General features: G+C 43.8%; 1 protein-coding gene across 1 annotated transcript; it reads left to right on the top strand.

Moving 5' to 3' along the window:
* Positions 1-374: 374 nt before the first annotated feature.
* On the top strand, positions 375-14,304 carry LOC137345147 (probable G-protein coupled receptor 139). The gene is made up of 4 exons (XM_068008617.1): positions 375-443; positions 1,436-1,572; positions 11,968-12,032; positions 13,403-14,304. Exons 1-4 carry the CDS (start codon positions 375-377, stop codon positions 14,302-14,304), a joined length of 1,173 nt encoding a protein of 390 aa, XP_067864718.1.
* Positions 14,305-14,530: the final 226 nt, after the last annotated feature.

Below are 14,530 nucleotides of genomic sequence, written 5' to 3'. Positions count from 1 at the left end.
AATAATATAAAACATATTGCAATCACTTTTGCAGGTATATAAAAAGGACAAGAGTACCTAAAGTAAATGTTGATCCCTTCGAGGCAAAGGCAAGAGAAACTATCAGAGGAAATGAGGAAATAGAAAGATGTTGAACAAATATTTTGTGCCTGTGTTCACAGTATAAAATGCGAATTAACTCGCTGAAATAGAGAGTAACCAAGAAGCTAATAAAAGTGAGGAACGAAAAGAGAAGGTTAAGAGGAGATTTGATAGAGGTGTTCAAAATTATGAGCGGTCTGGACAGAGTACATAGGGAGAAACTTCTCGATTAGCCGAAGGATCCAAACCAGAGGACACTGCTTTAAGGTGGTTGGCAAAAGAAGCAAAGCGACATGAGGAAAAACCTTTTTACACAATGGGTAGTTAAGATCTGGAATGCACTGCATGAGAACGTTATGGAGGTAGGCTCAATCAAGGCCTTAAAAAGAGAATTGGATAATTATCTGAAGACACAAAATGCAGACATACAGGGAAAAGGCAGAGAATGGGACTAGGTGAGTTGATCTTGCAGGGAGCTTGCACGGGCACGACGGGCCGAACGGACGCCTGTGCTACAACCATTCTATCAATCGATAGTTAACATTAGCAGAGGAAAAACGTAACAGAGAAACTTACTGCCTAAAAGCCGACAAAGCCTCAGGAATTGATAACCCACCCACTACTATTCTAAACAAAAAAAAAATAGCTGCGGAGATTGTGGGTGCAACGATCATGATTTTTTTAAATGTCCTAGATTCAAGAACGGTCCCAATGGACTGGAAATTTTCGAATTTGCTATTCAAGAAAGGAGGAAGAGAGAAAACAGGGCACTGCAATCCACCTAGCTTGTTATCAGTGGTCGGGCAAAAGTTTGAATCAATCATTGAGGAATTCTTAGCACACTCATTGTGTGGTCAACATGGATTTATGAAAGGGAACTCCTGCTTGACAGATTTATTTGAGTTTGTTTTTTTTTACAACGTAACTAGTAGGGTAGATAAAGGGGAACCAATAGATGTCGTACACTTGGATTTCCAAAGGTCATTCGATAAGGTGCTACACAAAAGGTCAATGCACAAGATAATGGCTCTGGCAGTTCAGCTCCCCAAAATATGCCTTCGATCTACAAGGTATTAGTCAGGAGTGTGATGGAATACTCTCCACTTGCCTGAATGAGTCTAACTCCAGCAATACTCAAGAAGCTCCACACTATCCAGGACAAAGAAGCCCACTTGCTCAGCACACCATCCACCACCTTAAAAATTCAGTCCCTCTGCCGCTAACATACAGTGGCAACAGCATGTACAATTTACAATAGAAGAAGGGTCACTGACCCGAAACGTTAACTCTGCTTCTTTCCACAGATGCTACCAGACCTGCTGAGTACCTCCATCATTTCTTGCTTTTATTTCAGTTTTCCAGCATCTGCAGTATTTTGCTTTTATATTATTGTACAATTTACAAGAAGGACTGCAGTACGCACCACGCCTCCTTCGACAGCACCTTCCAAACCTGTGACCTCTACCACCTGGAAGGACACGTACAGCAGACGTATTGGAACACCACCAAGTTTCCCTCCAAGTCGCTCATCATCATGACTTGGAAATATGTTGCCATTCCTTCATTGGCGCTAGAGCCAAATCCTGGAACTCCATCCCTAATGCCACTGTGGGTTTACCCACATCAGATTGACTGCAGCGTTTGAAGAAGACAGTTCACAATCAACTTCCGACGGACAATTAAGGAGGACAATATGGACTTGCCAGCAATGTCAACATTCTATGAATTGTATGGAAGCTGCATTTTCAAGTTAGGAGGTGGTAACTGGAAGAGGACCACAAAGATAATCAGTGCCAGAGTTACTTACAATCTATATTAGTGACTTAGAAGAAGAATGTATCCAAGATTGCTGACAATACAGAGCTAGGTGGAAAAATAATAGCTGTGAAGAGCACACAAAGAGATTGCATAGAGGTACAGACAGTGACAATGAATGGGCAACAAGGTGGTAGATGGAGTATAATATAGGGATGTGGAAGGTTAGTCATTTTGGTAGTAAGAAGACGAGAGCAGATTGTTTTTTTTTGAAAAAAGACGTGAAACCTCTAAATGTCTATATTCACAGAGGCTTGTGTGTACTCGTACAAGGAGCATAGAAACGTACAGGTACAGCAAGAAATTAGGTGTGTAAATGGCTTTCTGTAAGGAGATTGGAGGACAAGAAAAATGACTTTTGCTACAAATAGTTGTTTCAGAGTACAAAATTTGGGCATTGCTGCAGACAGAGACATTTTGTTGAAGCCTTTCATCTTGCACTCATAATGACAATTTGCAAGAATACCAGTGTAAGGGAATGCAACAAATTTATACTGTATGAGAAGAGAGTACTGATTGGTTGGAAAGTGTACTCTGATTGATAGAGGTGTTTCCATAACCATAGTCACTATAAGCTGGTGCATTTAGGGAAGGAAATCTGCCTCCCTTACCTGGCCTGGCCTATATCTGACTCCAGACCCACAGCAATGTGTTTGACTGTTAACTGCCCTCTGAAATGGCCAAGCAAGCCACTCAATTCAAAGGCAATTAGGGATGGGCAATAAATGTGGGCCTAGGGAGCGAAAACCACATCCCAAGAACGAATTGGAAAAAACTCTCCATGGCAATGCCTCTGCCAATCAGAGTCCACGTGTCAACAAACAGGCACCCTCTACTCATACAGTATCATTGCAGCAGCTTTTTCGGGAGCAGTGAGTGAGCGAGTGAGCAGCTGGGAAGGTCAGTTTGAAAGTAAATTTAATTTCCTTTTGTTTTTCGGCGGAGGCCAGGGGGCTGCTGGGTAAGTAAAACACTATATATTTGGGCGGTTTAAAATAACTTTCCCTTCATTGCAGCAGCTTTTTCGGGAGCAGTGAGTGAGCGAGTGAGCAGCTGGGAAGGTCAGTTTGAAAGTAAATTTAATTTCCTTTTGTTTTTCGGCGGAGGCCAGGGGGCTGCTGGGTAAGTAAAACACTATATATTTGGGCGGTTTAAAATAACTTTCCCTTCATTGCAGCAGCTTTTTCGGGAGCAGTGAGTGAGCGAGTGAGCAGCTGGGAAGGTCAGTTTGAAAGTAAATTTAATTTCCTTTTGTTTTTCGGCGGAGGCCAGGGGGCTGCTGGGTAAGTAAAACACTATATATTTGGGCGGTTTAAAATAACTTTCCCTTCATTGCAGCAGCTTTTTCGGGAGCAGTGAGTGAGCGAGTGAGCAGCTGGGAAGGTCAATTTGAAAGTAAATTTAATTTCCTTTTGTTTTTCGGCGGAGGCCAGGGGGCTGCTGGGTAAGTAAAACACTATATATTTGGGCGGTTTAAAATAACTTTCCCTTCATTGCAGCAGCTTTTTCGGGAGCAGTGAGTGAGCGAGTGAGCAGCTGGGAAGGTCAGTTTGAAAGTAAATTTAATTTCCTATTGTTTTTCGGCGGAGGCCAGGGGGCTGCTGGGTAAGTAAAACACTATATATTTGGGCGGTTTAAAATAACTTTCCCTTCATTGCAGCAGCTTTTTCGGGAGCAGTGAGTGAGCGAGTGAGCAGCTGGGAAGGTCAGTTTGAAAGTAAATTTAATTTCCTTTTGTTTTTCGGCGGAGGCCAGGGGGCTGCTGGGTAAGTAAAACACTATATATTTGGGCGGTTTAAAATAACTTTCCCTTCATTGCAGCAGCTTTTTCGGGAGCAGTGAGTGAGCGAGTGAGCAGCTGGGAAGGTCAGTTTGAAAGTAAATTTAATTTCCTTTTGTTTTTCGGCGGAGGCCAGGGGGCTGCTGGGTAAGTAAAACACTATATATTTGGGCGGTTTAAAATAACTTTCCCTTCATTGCAGCAGCTTTTTCGGGAGCAGTGAGTGAGCGAGTGAGCAGCTGGGAAGGTCAGTTTGAAAGTAAATTTAATTTCCTTTTGTTTTTCGGCGGAGGCCAGGGGGCTGCTGGGTAAGTAAAACACTATATATTTGGGCGGTTTAAAATAACTTTCCCTTCATTGCAGCAGCTTTTTCGGGAGCAGTGAGTGAGCGAGTGAGCAGCTGGGAAGGTCAATTTGAAAGTAAATTTAATTTCCTTTTGTTTTTCGGCGGAGGCCAGGGGGCTGCTGGGTAAGTAAAACACTATATATTTGGGCGGTTTAAAATAACTTTCCCTTCATTGCAGCAGCTTTTTCGGGAGCAGTGAGTGAGCGAGTGAGCAGCTGGGAAGGTCAGTTTGAAAGTAAATTTAATTTCCTTTTGTTTTTCGGCGGAGGCCAGGGGGCTGCTGGGTAAGTAAAACACTATATATTTGGGCGGTTTAAAATAACTTTCCCTTCATTGCAGCAGCTTTTTCGGGAGCAGTGAGTGAGCGAGTGAGCAGCTGGGAAGGTCAGTTTGAAAGTAAATTTAATTTCCTTTTGTTTTTCGGCGGAGGCCAGGGGGCTGCTGGGTAAGTAAAACACTATATATTTGGGCGGTTTCTGAACCCGAGACACCACACTTGTCGTGTCTCCCACCCGCCCTCCTCCTCTAACCAAAAAAAAGGACTCGGTGGGGTGTTTATAAGGTAAGGCTTTTTTGATTTCTCTGGTTGATTGTGATTGGTAAAAACTTTTCGTTCCTTTTTCATTTAACTAAGTTAAGCTTAAGATTAAAAATGGCAGGAGATCTCAGACCCGTGTCATGCTCCTCTTGCTCAATGTGGGAGCTCAGGGACACGGCTGATGTCCCTGACTCCTTCACGTGCAGGAAGTGTGTCCAACTGCAGCTCTTGTTAGACCGCATGACGGCTCTCGAGCTGCGGATGGACTCACTTTGGAGCATGCGCGATGCTGAGGAGGTCGTGGATAGCACGTTTAGTGAATTGGTCACACCGCAGATTAGGATTGCTGAGGGAGAAAGGGAATGGGTGACCAAAAGGCAGAGAAAGAGCAGGAAGGCAGCGCAGGAGTCCCCTGCGGTCATCTCCCTCCAAAACAAGTATACTGTTTTGGATACTGTTGGGGGAGATGGCTCACCAGGGGAAGGCAGCAGTAGCCAGGTCCATGGCACCGTGGCTGGCTCTTCTGTTCAGAAGGGCGGGAAAAAGAGTGGAAGGGCTATAGTCGTAGGGGATTCGATTGTAAGGGGAGTAGATAGGCGGTTCTGTGGTCGAAAACGAGGCTCCCGAATGGTATGTTGCCTCCCAGGTGCACGGGTCAGGGATGTCTCAGATCGGCTGCAGAACATTCTAAAGGGGGAGGGTGAACAGCCAGTTGTCATTGTGCACATAGGCACTAATGATATAGGTAAAAAACGGGATGAGGTCCTACAAGCAGAGTTTAGGGAGTTAGGAGCCAAGTTAAAAAGTAGGACCTCAGAGGTAGTAATCTCAGGATTACTACCAGTGCCACGTGATAGTCAGAGTAAAAATGAAAGAATAGTCAGGATGAATGCGTGGCTTGAGAGATGGTGCAGGAAGGAGGGGTTCAGATTTTTGGGACATTGGGACCGGTTCTGGGGGAGGTGGGACTATTACAAATTGGACGGTCTACACCTGGGCCGGACTGGAACCAATGTCCTTGGAGGTGCTTTTGCTAACGCTGTTGGGGAGGGTTTAAACTAATGTGGCAGGGGGATGGGAACCAATTGAGGTCAGTTGACAGTAAGGAGGTAGTAACAAAAGCCTGTAAGGAAGTAGATAATGAAGTCAGTGTGACTAAGGGGAAGAACAGGCAGGGAGCAGATGATGAATATAAAGGGACTGGTGGTCTGAGGTGCATTTGTTTTAATGCAAGAAGTGTAGTAGGTAAGGCAGATGAACTTAGGGCTTGGATTAGTACCTGGGAGTATGATGTTATTGCTATTACTGAGACTTGGTTGAGGGAAGGGCATGATTGGCAACTAAATATCCCAGGATATCGATGCTTCAGGCGGGATAGAGAGGGAGGTAAAAGGGGTGGAGGAGTTGCATTACTGGTCAAAGAGGATATCACAGCTGTGCTGAAGGAGGGCACTATGGAGGACTCGAGCAGTGAGGCAATATGGACAGAACTCAGAAATAGGAAGGGTGTGGTAACAATGTTGGGGCTGTACTACAGGCCTCCCAACAGCGAGCGTGAGATAGAGGTACAAATATGTAAACAGATTATGGAAAGATGTAGGAGCAACAGGGTGGTGGTGATAGGAGATTTTAATTTTCCCAACATTGACTGGGATTCACTTAGTGTTAGAGGTCCAGATGGAGCAGAATTTGTAAGGAGCATCCAGGAAGGTTTTCTAGAGCAGTATGTAAATAGTCCAACTCGGTAAGGGGCCATACTGGACCTGGTGTTGGGGAATGAGCCCGGCCAGGTTGTTGAAGTTTCAGTAGGGGACTACTTTGGGAATAGTGATCACAATTCCGTAAGCTTTAAAATACTCATGGACAAAGACGAGAGTGGTCCTAAAGGAAGAGTGCTAAATTGGGGGAAGGCCAACTATACCAAAATTCGGCAGGAGCTGGGAAATGTAGATTGGGAGCAGCTGTTTGAAGGTAAATCCACATGTGATATGTGGGAGGCTTTTAAAGAGAGGTTGATTAGCGTGCAGGAGAGACATGTTCCTGTGAAAATGAGGGATAAAAATGGCAAGATTAGGGAACCATGGATGACAGGTGAAATTGTGAGACTAGCTAAGAGGAAAAAGGAAGCATACATAAGGTGTAGGCGGCTGATGAAAGACGAAGCTTTGAAAGAATATCGGGAATGTAGGACCAATCTGAAACGAGGAATTAAGAGGGCTAAAAGGGGTCATGAAATATCTTTAGCAAACAGGGTTAAGGAAAATCCCAAAGCCTTTTATTCATATATAAGGAGAAAGAGGGTAACTAGAGAAAGGATTGGCCCACTAAAGGACAAAGGAGGAATGTTATGCTTGGACTCAGAGAAAATGGGTGAGATTCTAAATGAGTACTTTGCATCGGTATTCACCGAGGAGAGGGACATGACGGATGTTGAGGTTAGGAACAGATGTTTGATTACTCTAGGTCAAGTCGGCATAAGGAGGGAGGAAGTGTTGGGTATTCTAAAGGGCATTAAGGTGGACAAGTCCCCAGGTCCGGATGGGATCTATCCCAGGTTACTGAGGGAAGCGAGAGAGGAAATAGCTGGGGCCTTAACAGATATCTTTGCAGCATCCTTAAACACGGGTGAGGTCCCGGAGGACTGGAGAATTGCTAATGTTGTCCCCTTGTTTAAGAAGGGTAGCAGAGATAATCTAGGTAATTATAGACCGGTGAGCCTGACGTCAGTGGTAGGGAAGCTGCTGGAGAAGATACTGAGGGATAGGATCTATTCCCATTTGGAAGAAAATGGGCTCATCAGTGATAGGCAACATGGTTTTGTGCAGGGAAGGTCATGTCTTACCAACTTAATAGAATTCTTTGAGGAAGTGACAAAGTTGATTGATGAGGGAAGGGCTGTCGATGTCATATACATGGACTTCAGTAAGGCGTTTGATAAGGTTCCCCATGGCAGGCTGATGGAGAAAGTGAAGGCGCTTGGGGTCCAAGGTGTACTAGCTAGATGGATAAAGAACTGGCTGGGCAACAGGAGACAGAGAGTAGCAGTAGAGGGGAGTTTCTCAAAATGGAGACGTGTGACCAGTGGTGTTCCACAGGGATCCGTGCTGGGACCACTGTTGTTTGTGATATACATTAATGATTTGGAGGAAAGTATAGGTGGACTGATTAGCAAGTTTGCAGACGACACTAAGATTGGTGGAGTAGCAGATAGTGAAGGGGACTGTCAGAGAATACAGCAGAATATAGATATATTAGAGAGTTGGGCAGAGAAATGGCAGATGGAGTTCAATCAGGGCAAATGCGAGGTGATGCATTTTGGAAGATCCAATTCAAGAGTGAACTATACAGTAAATGGAAAAGTCCTGGGGAAAATTGATGTCCAGAGAGATTTGGGTGTTCAGGTCCACTGTTCCCTGAAGGTGGCAACGCAGGTAAATAGAGTGGTCAAGAAGGCATACGGCATGCTTTCCTTCATCGGACGGGGCATTGAGTACAAGAGTTGGCAGGTCATGTTACAGTTGTATAGGACTTTGGTTCGGCCACATTTGGAATACTGCGTACAGTTCTGGTCGCCACATTATCAAAAGGATGTGGATGCTTTGGAGAGGGTGCAGAGGAGGTTCACCAGGATGTTGCCTGGTATGGAGGGCGCTAGCTATGAAGAGAGGTTGAGTAGATTAGGATTATTTTCATTAGAAAGACGGAGGTTGAGGGGGGACCTGATTGAGGTGTACAAAATCATGAGAGGTATAGACAGGGTGGACAGCAAGAGGCTTTTTCCCAGAATGGGGGTTTCAATTACGAGAGGACACGAGTTCAAAGTGAAAGGGGAAATGTTTAGGGGGGATATGCGTGGAAAGTTCTTTACGCAGAGGGTGGTGGGCACCTGGAACGCGTTGCCAGCGGAGGTGGTAGACGCGGGCACGATGGAGTCTTTTAAGATGTATCTAGACAGATACATGAATGGGCAGGAAGAAAAGAGATACAGAACCTTAGAAAACAGGCGACATGTTTAGAGAGAGGATCTGGATCGGCGCAGGCTTGGAGGGCCGAAGGGTCTGTTCCTGTGCTGTAATTATCTTTGTTCTTTGTTCTTTGTTCTATCAATGTGTTGCTTTCCCTTACATTGGTGTTCTCGTGATTTGTCCTGATGAGTGCAAGACAACAAAAAAACATCTGCAAAATGTCTTTGCTTTCAGCAATAAACGTTTGCTACAATTGTATAGGGTCTTTGTGAGACAATATCTGCAGTATTGTGTGCAGTTTTGGTCTCCATGTCTAAGATAGATAAATACTAGCATTGCAGGTGGTAGAGCACATTTTCACCAGATTGGTTTCTGGGATGGCAGAGTTGCTTTATGATGAGAGATTGAGTGTATTGGGCATATGACATAGCCCCAATCATCTTCAACTGAATCATCAATGACCATCCCTCCATTCTAATGTCAGAATTGGGGATGTTCATTGATTATTGCACAATGTCCAGCACAATTTGCAAATCCTCAGATACTGAAGCACCCACGCTCATATGCATCAAGACTTGGACAACTACCAGGATTTGGCTGATATGTGGCAAGTAACATCTGTGCCACACAAGTGCCAGGCAATGATCATCTCATACAAGAGACTATCTAATCAACTCCCGTCGATGTTCGCTGGCATTACTATCGCTGAATCCTCCACGATCAACATCCTGGGAGGTTACTATTGACCACTAAATTAACTGGAACCAGCCACATAAATGCTGTGTCTACAAGAGCAGGTTAGAGGCTCGGAATTCTGTGGTGAGTAATTCACGTCCTGTCTTCCCACTGCCTGTCCAGCATCTACAAGGCACAATTCAGGACAGTGATGGAATACTCTCCACTTGCCTGGTTAGATGCAGCTCTAACAACACTCAAGGAATTGGGCACCATCCAGGACAAAGCAGCTTGCTTGATTGGTATTCTATCCACCACCTTCAACATTCACTCCCTCCACCACCGACGCACGGTGTCAGCAGTGCACATCATGTATAAGACCTCTATCACCTAAAAGGACAAAGGCATCAGATGCATGGGAACACCACCACCTGCAGTTTCGATTCCAAGCCAAACACCATCGTGATTTGGAACTATATCACCGTTCCTTCACTGTCGCTTGGTCAAAAACCTGGAGCTCCCTCCCTAACAGCACTGTTGGTGTACCTACCCCCAAGGGCTGCAGCGGTTTAAGAAGGCAGCTCACCACCAACTTCTTAAGGGCAATTAGGGATAGGGGGTAGGCATTGGCGTAGTGGTATTATTACTGGACTAGTAACCCAGAGACCCAGGATATTTCTCTGGGGACCACAGCAGAAGGTGGAATTTGAATTTAATTAATAAATCTGGAATTAAAAGATAGTCTGTTGATGGCCATGAAACCATTGTCGATTGTTGTAAAAACCCATCTGGTTCACTAATGTCCTTTAGGGAAGGAAATCTGCTGTCCTTACCTGGTCTGGCCTACCTGTGACTCCAGACCCACAGCAATGTGGTTAACTCTTACATGCCCTCTGAAATGGCCTGGCAAGCCACTCAGTTGTACCTAACCGCTACGAAGTCAATGAAAAGGAATCTGTGGGTATACCTACCCCAAATGGACTGCAGCGGTTCAAGAAGGCAGCTCACCACCACCTTCTCAAGGGCAATCGGGGATGGTCAATAAATGCTGGCCTAGCCAGCGACGCCCACATCCCATGAATGAATAAAAAAAAATTAGGGATGGGCAATAAATGCTGGCATAGCCAGTAATGCTCAGATCCCAAGATGACTTTTTAAAGAAAAGTTCCTTGAGAAGTTTCTGTTACACCCCCCACGCTATTTGCATCAGAATCAAAACTGCTGATGCAAAGTGTTTGTTCAATTGGTCTGTAACTAATAACAATGATTGGTATAACCGTGTCAGGGGAGGCTTATTCCCTGTATAAATTAGGACCCATTGCAATGAAACAGCTCAGAGTGTCTCCAGAGGTGTTGTTTCCAAAAGAAACAAAAGAGGCTGCTCCTCACACAAATGGAATATCCATTGATCCATCAGATATTTTCCATCTATTTTCCTGTACTTGCAGCGGTCGGCGTTCCTGGTAAGCACTGACCTCGAACTGTTCCTGCTATAAATCGATGTCAGCTGTGCTGCAGCACTAGTAAATTGTATTTCGCTGAATGTTTTACAGATCCTTGTTTTGTTAAAGCATATCTTTCATTTTGTGACAACTGCGTTATGATCTGTAATGATCTTTCTTGAACCAGTCCCAGCATTATTACTGAATTATTTGTTTCTGCTGAATGGATCGTTGAATGATGGCTTATGTTTAGTTTCTAAACGTTCTATCGTGCGGTTATATTGATCATTGACGATCTACCCTTGATATTGTGGATCTATTATGTGTACTGATTGCATTGGAATCAATTCTCTGGCCAAGAGCAGGTATCAGATCATCGAGAACTGTTAACTGTTTGATGTTGCGGAACCCACCTGTCCTCGAAACCTTGTTCATAAATACGTTTTCAGAGGTCGGTAATGATATAGTTCACGCTGTCATTGTTAAAAGGCGGGATCACAACGTCCTTCCTCCTAAATAACATGTTGCCGTTCAGCTGGTGTTTCAATGTATTTAATGGTTATCGCTGGAACGAAATATTGTTTCATTATGTGTGCACCTGTCACACATAATGACAGATTATGGGGCGGCACAGTGGTGCAGTGGTTAGCACCGCAGACTCACAGCTCCAGCGACCCGGGTTCAATTCCGGGTACTGCCAGTGTGGAGTTTGCAAGTTCTCCCTGTGTCTGCGTGGGTTTCCTCCGGGTGCTCCGGTTTCCTCCCACATGCCAAAGACTTGCAGGTTGATAGGTAAATTGGCCATTAGAAATTGCCCCTAGTATAGGTAGGTGGTAGGGAAAATATAGGGACAGGTGGGGATGTGGTAGGAATATGGGATTAGTGTAGGATTAGTATAAATGGGTGGTTGATGGTCGGCACAGACTCGGTGGGCCGAAGGGCCTGTTTCAGTGCTGTATCTCTAAAAAAAAACTCCAGTGTTTTGCTTCCTCAGTACATTTGCTAATGACTCTTTCACATCTGGTCTCTGGTTTACTGTGGACGGGTTAAATGTTTGCCACTGGACTTCAACGTAAAGTAAAATATTTTGTTGTGACGTTGTATCAGTTTTAATTGTACCGATTGGCATCAGGAGCCATTCTATTTATCTGCAGGTTATACACAACAACATCCCATATAGTTTACTGATGTTCTTTAGAGGAGAAAATTTGCTTCAGTTGTTTAGGACAACTAGGGATCGGCAACAAATACTGGCCTTGTCAATGACGCCCACCATGTCATGAAGGAATAAAAAAAACTCTTTTGGCGTTTTGCTCATTTTGCAGTTTCGCTTATTTAATTATGTTCATTTTACATTTCGGGAGAAGTACATTTGATAAGCATGACATCTGTTGGAATAACTGTTGAATTCTATTTAATTAATTCCATTCATTTCAGTTTTAGTGAAGAGTGCAGGTTAACATAGGGATTATGTAGAAATAGTTAAACTTTCCACAAAGTCTGTACCATCACAATAACAGTGAGAGGAGGACGGTTGAAACAGTACATGAGCAGAGATGAAAGTGCATGAACCTTCAGATTTTAATCGGGTCTGGAAACGGGAGATGCGTCAAGAGCGTGGAATATGGAGACAATCAGTTACAGGGCGAAAATGAGAAGGAGCAGGCAGAAGCAAAGTGAGAAAACGAGCAACAGTGACGAGAAGGGATGAACAAAGGATGTGGTTTGCACGAAGCACAATGCTGAACCACTGCAGCTTCCAAAACCACAATAAGACCAGAGAATGTGACTAAATGTTGTTACACCAGAAAGATGCCTGTCGCGGGTGCCAACTTTGGGATAGGTCCTCAGACTCTATGAATTTCCATTTACTTGAGGCTCTGCTTTGAACAGATATAATTAAAATTTATTTAAATGCCAATCAGTTGGTTATATAATTTAAAATATGTATACCCACTGATCTTTAAATATAAGTACTGGCTCAATTCAAGAATAAACGAATTTGATTGTATTGCTAAATATCAATGTGATTTGAATCTAACTAAAGGGATTATTCAAATTTATTTCACAACTAAATACATGATTAAATTATTAACTGTTAGTTTGACCTATAGATTAGATTTCGTTTGAAACTTTACTGCAGTCTCTCCCTATGAATCTCAACTCTTCATCCCATTGCATTGAATCCTCTGCCTCCACATCAGTTGCTGCAATTTTTTTGCGCTTACTCAAACTACAGGCTTCTGAAACCCTCCCAGTTACACATTTCCTTTTTCCTGCCTCCTTCCCAGTCTCACTCATTGGCTCGGCCTCCCACTGCCTCCTCTAATCATATTCCAAAGCCTCAAATTTGCAGCCTTTCCCGTTTCGTGCCAGCTACTTTCAGCTCGCTTAATGCAAAACAACAATCCAACGGCACTCCCCTCCATCCTTTAACCTTCCTGGCCATCGCTCCCTTTCCTTTCTGCCTGCAACCCCAAATCTGGCTTGAACCCACGAGGTTCCATTCACTCTTCCCTATTTGCACTGTGCCTTTACTTGGCCTTTACAATGAATCCGGTGCTCAATGTATTACCTTCTGTATCTGTTTTCCAATTAATTACTTATAAATCAGTTTAGAAATGTTCTGCTGCTCAACTGAATAACTCTGTGCGATGTAGCACAAAACCTGGAATTTTCACCACAGATCCTGCCAAACTGCTGCTGTGGCTCCAGGTCTGAACAGTAATTTATCTGATTCTATTTCTGTCTCTATTACAGTGAATCTGGCTGCGATCGCGATCTTGTCCCGGGGAAAGTGTGGTCTCTCTAAATGTATCACTCGGTACCTGATGGCAATGGCAGTGGCTGATCTCCTAGTCATTATATCTGATGTGATATTGAAGGTGATTGGATTCATTTATTTTCCACTTTCATTGTTGTTCATTACTCCAGTGTGTAGTTTTATTATATTTCTTAGTTTTACAACCACAGATGCTTCTGTCTGGCTCACAGTGGCTTTCACCTTTGATCGATTTGTGGCCATCTGTTGTGAGAAGCTGAAAACAAAATATTGCACCGAGAAAACGGCAGCTGTAGTTATAGGAACAGTGAGCGTGCTGAGTTGTTTAGAATCTGTTCCGTGGTGTTTTACCAATGCACCTACCTTTATAATTGATAATGTTCCCTTCGGTTGTATTTTGAAACCGAGCTTCCATACTACACCCGCTTGGGCAGCATTTGAGACATTTTACCGAATTTTAACCCCTTGTGTCCCCTTCTTTCTGATTTTGCTGCTCAATGTTCTGACAGTCAGACGTATTTTAGCGGCCAGTGGAGCCCGTAGCAGACTCCACAGCTGCAGCAATGGGGGAAATCGTAGTGATTCAGAGATGGAGAACCGAAGGAAATCCATCATTTTACTCTTCAGTATTTCGGGGAGTTTTGTATTGTTATGGGTAACACAGGTTGTATTGATAATGTATCAGCGTATTACAAATATTCGCACAATCATCCTGCCTGACGCTGTCTTCATCGCACAATCCACCTCAGGAATGCTTCAGTTGCTGAATTCCTGTACAAATACGTGTATTTATGTTTTCACCCAGAGGAAATTTAGAGAGGAGCTAAAGAACGCGATTAAATACCCACTCGATCTAATCGTTAAAATAATTAAACCATAGAACGAACAAAATTGTTCCCAGTACTAGAACTAAATTACATGGCGCACTCCATCCTTGCACTCCATACAGGACGGAAAGTACATTTCACATTAGTAACACGGAAGCATGAAATTATCTTAACTCTGGTTATGTTAACATGCTTTATTAATTACCTGACCTATTGAGGCTGAACCTCCTCTGCAGGCGGCACAATAATGTTTTTTTTCTTTTTTTTTTAAACGGTGAC

The sequence above is a fragment of the Heterodontus francisci genome, chromosome 28 (assembly GCF_036365525.1).
Source record: "Heterodontus francisci isolate sHetFra1 chromosome 28, sHetFra1.hap1, whole genome shotgun sequence".
Lineage (NCBI taxonomy): Eukaryota > Metazoa > Chordata > Chondrichthyes > Heterodontiformes > Heterodontidae > Heterodontus > Heterodontus francisci.
The sequence above is the reverse complement of the archived record's forward strand: the minus strand, read 5'-3'. Positions and strand labels throughout refer to the sequence as shown.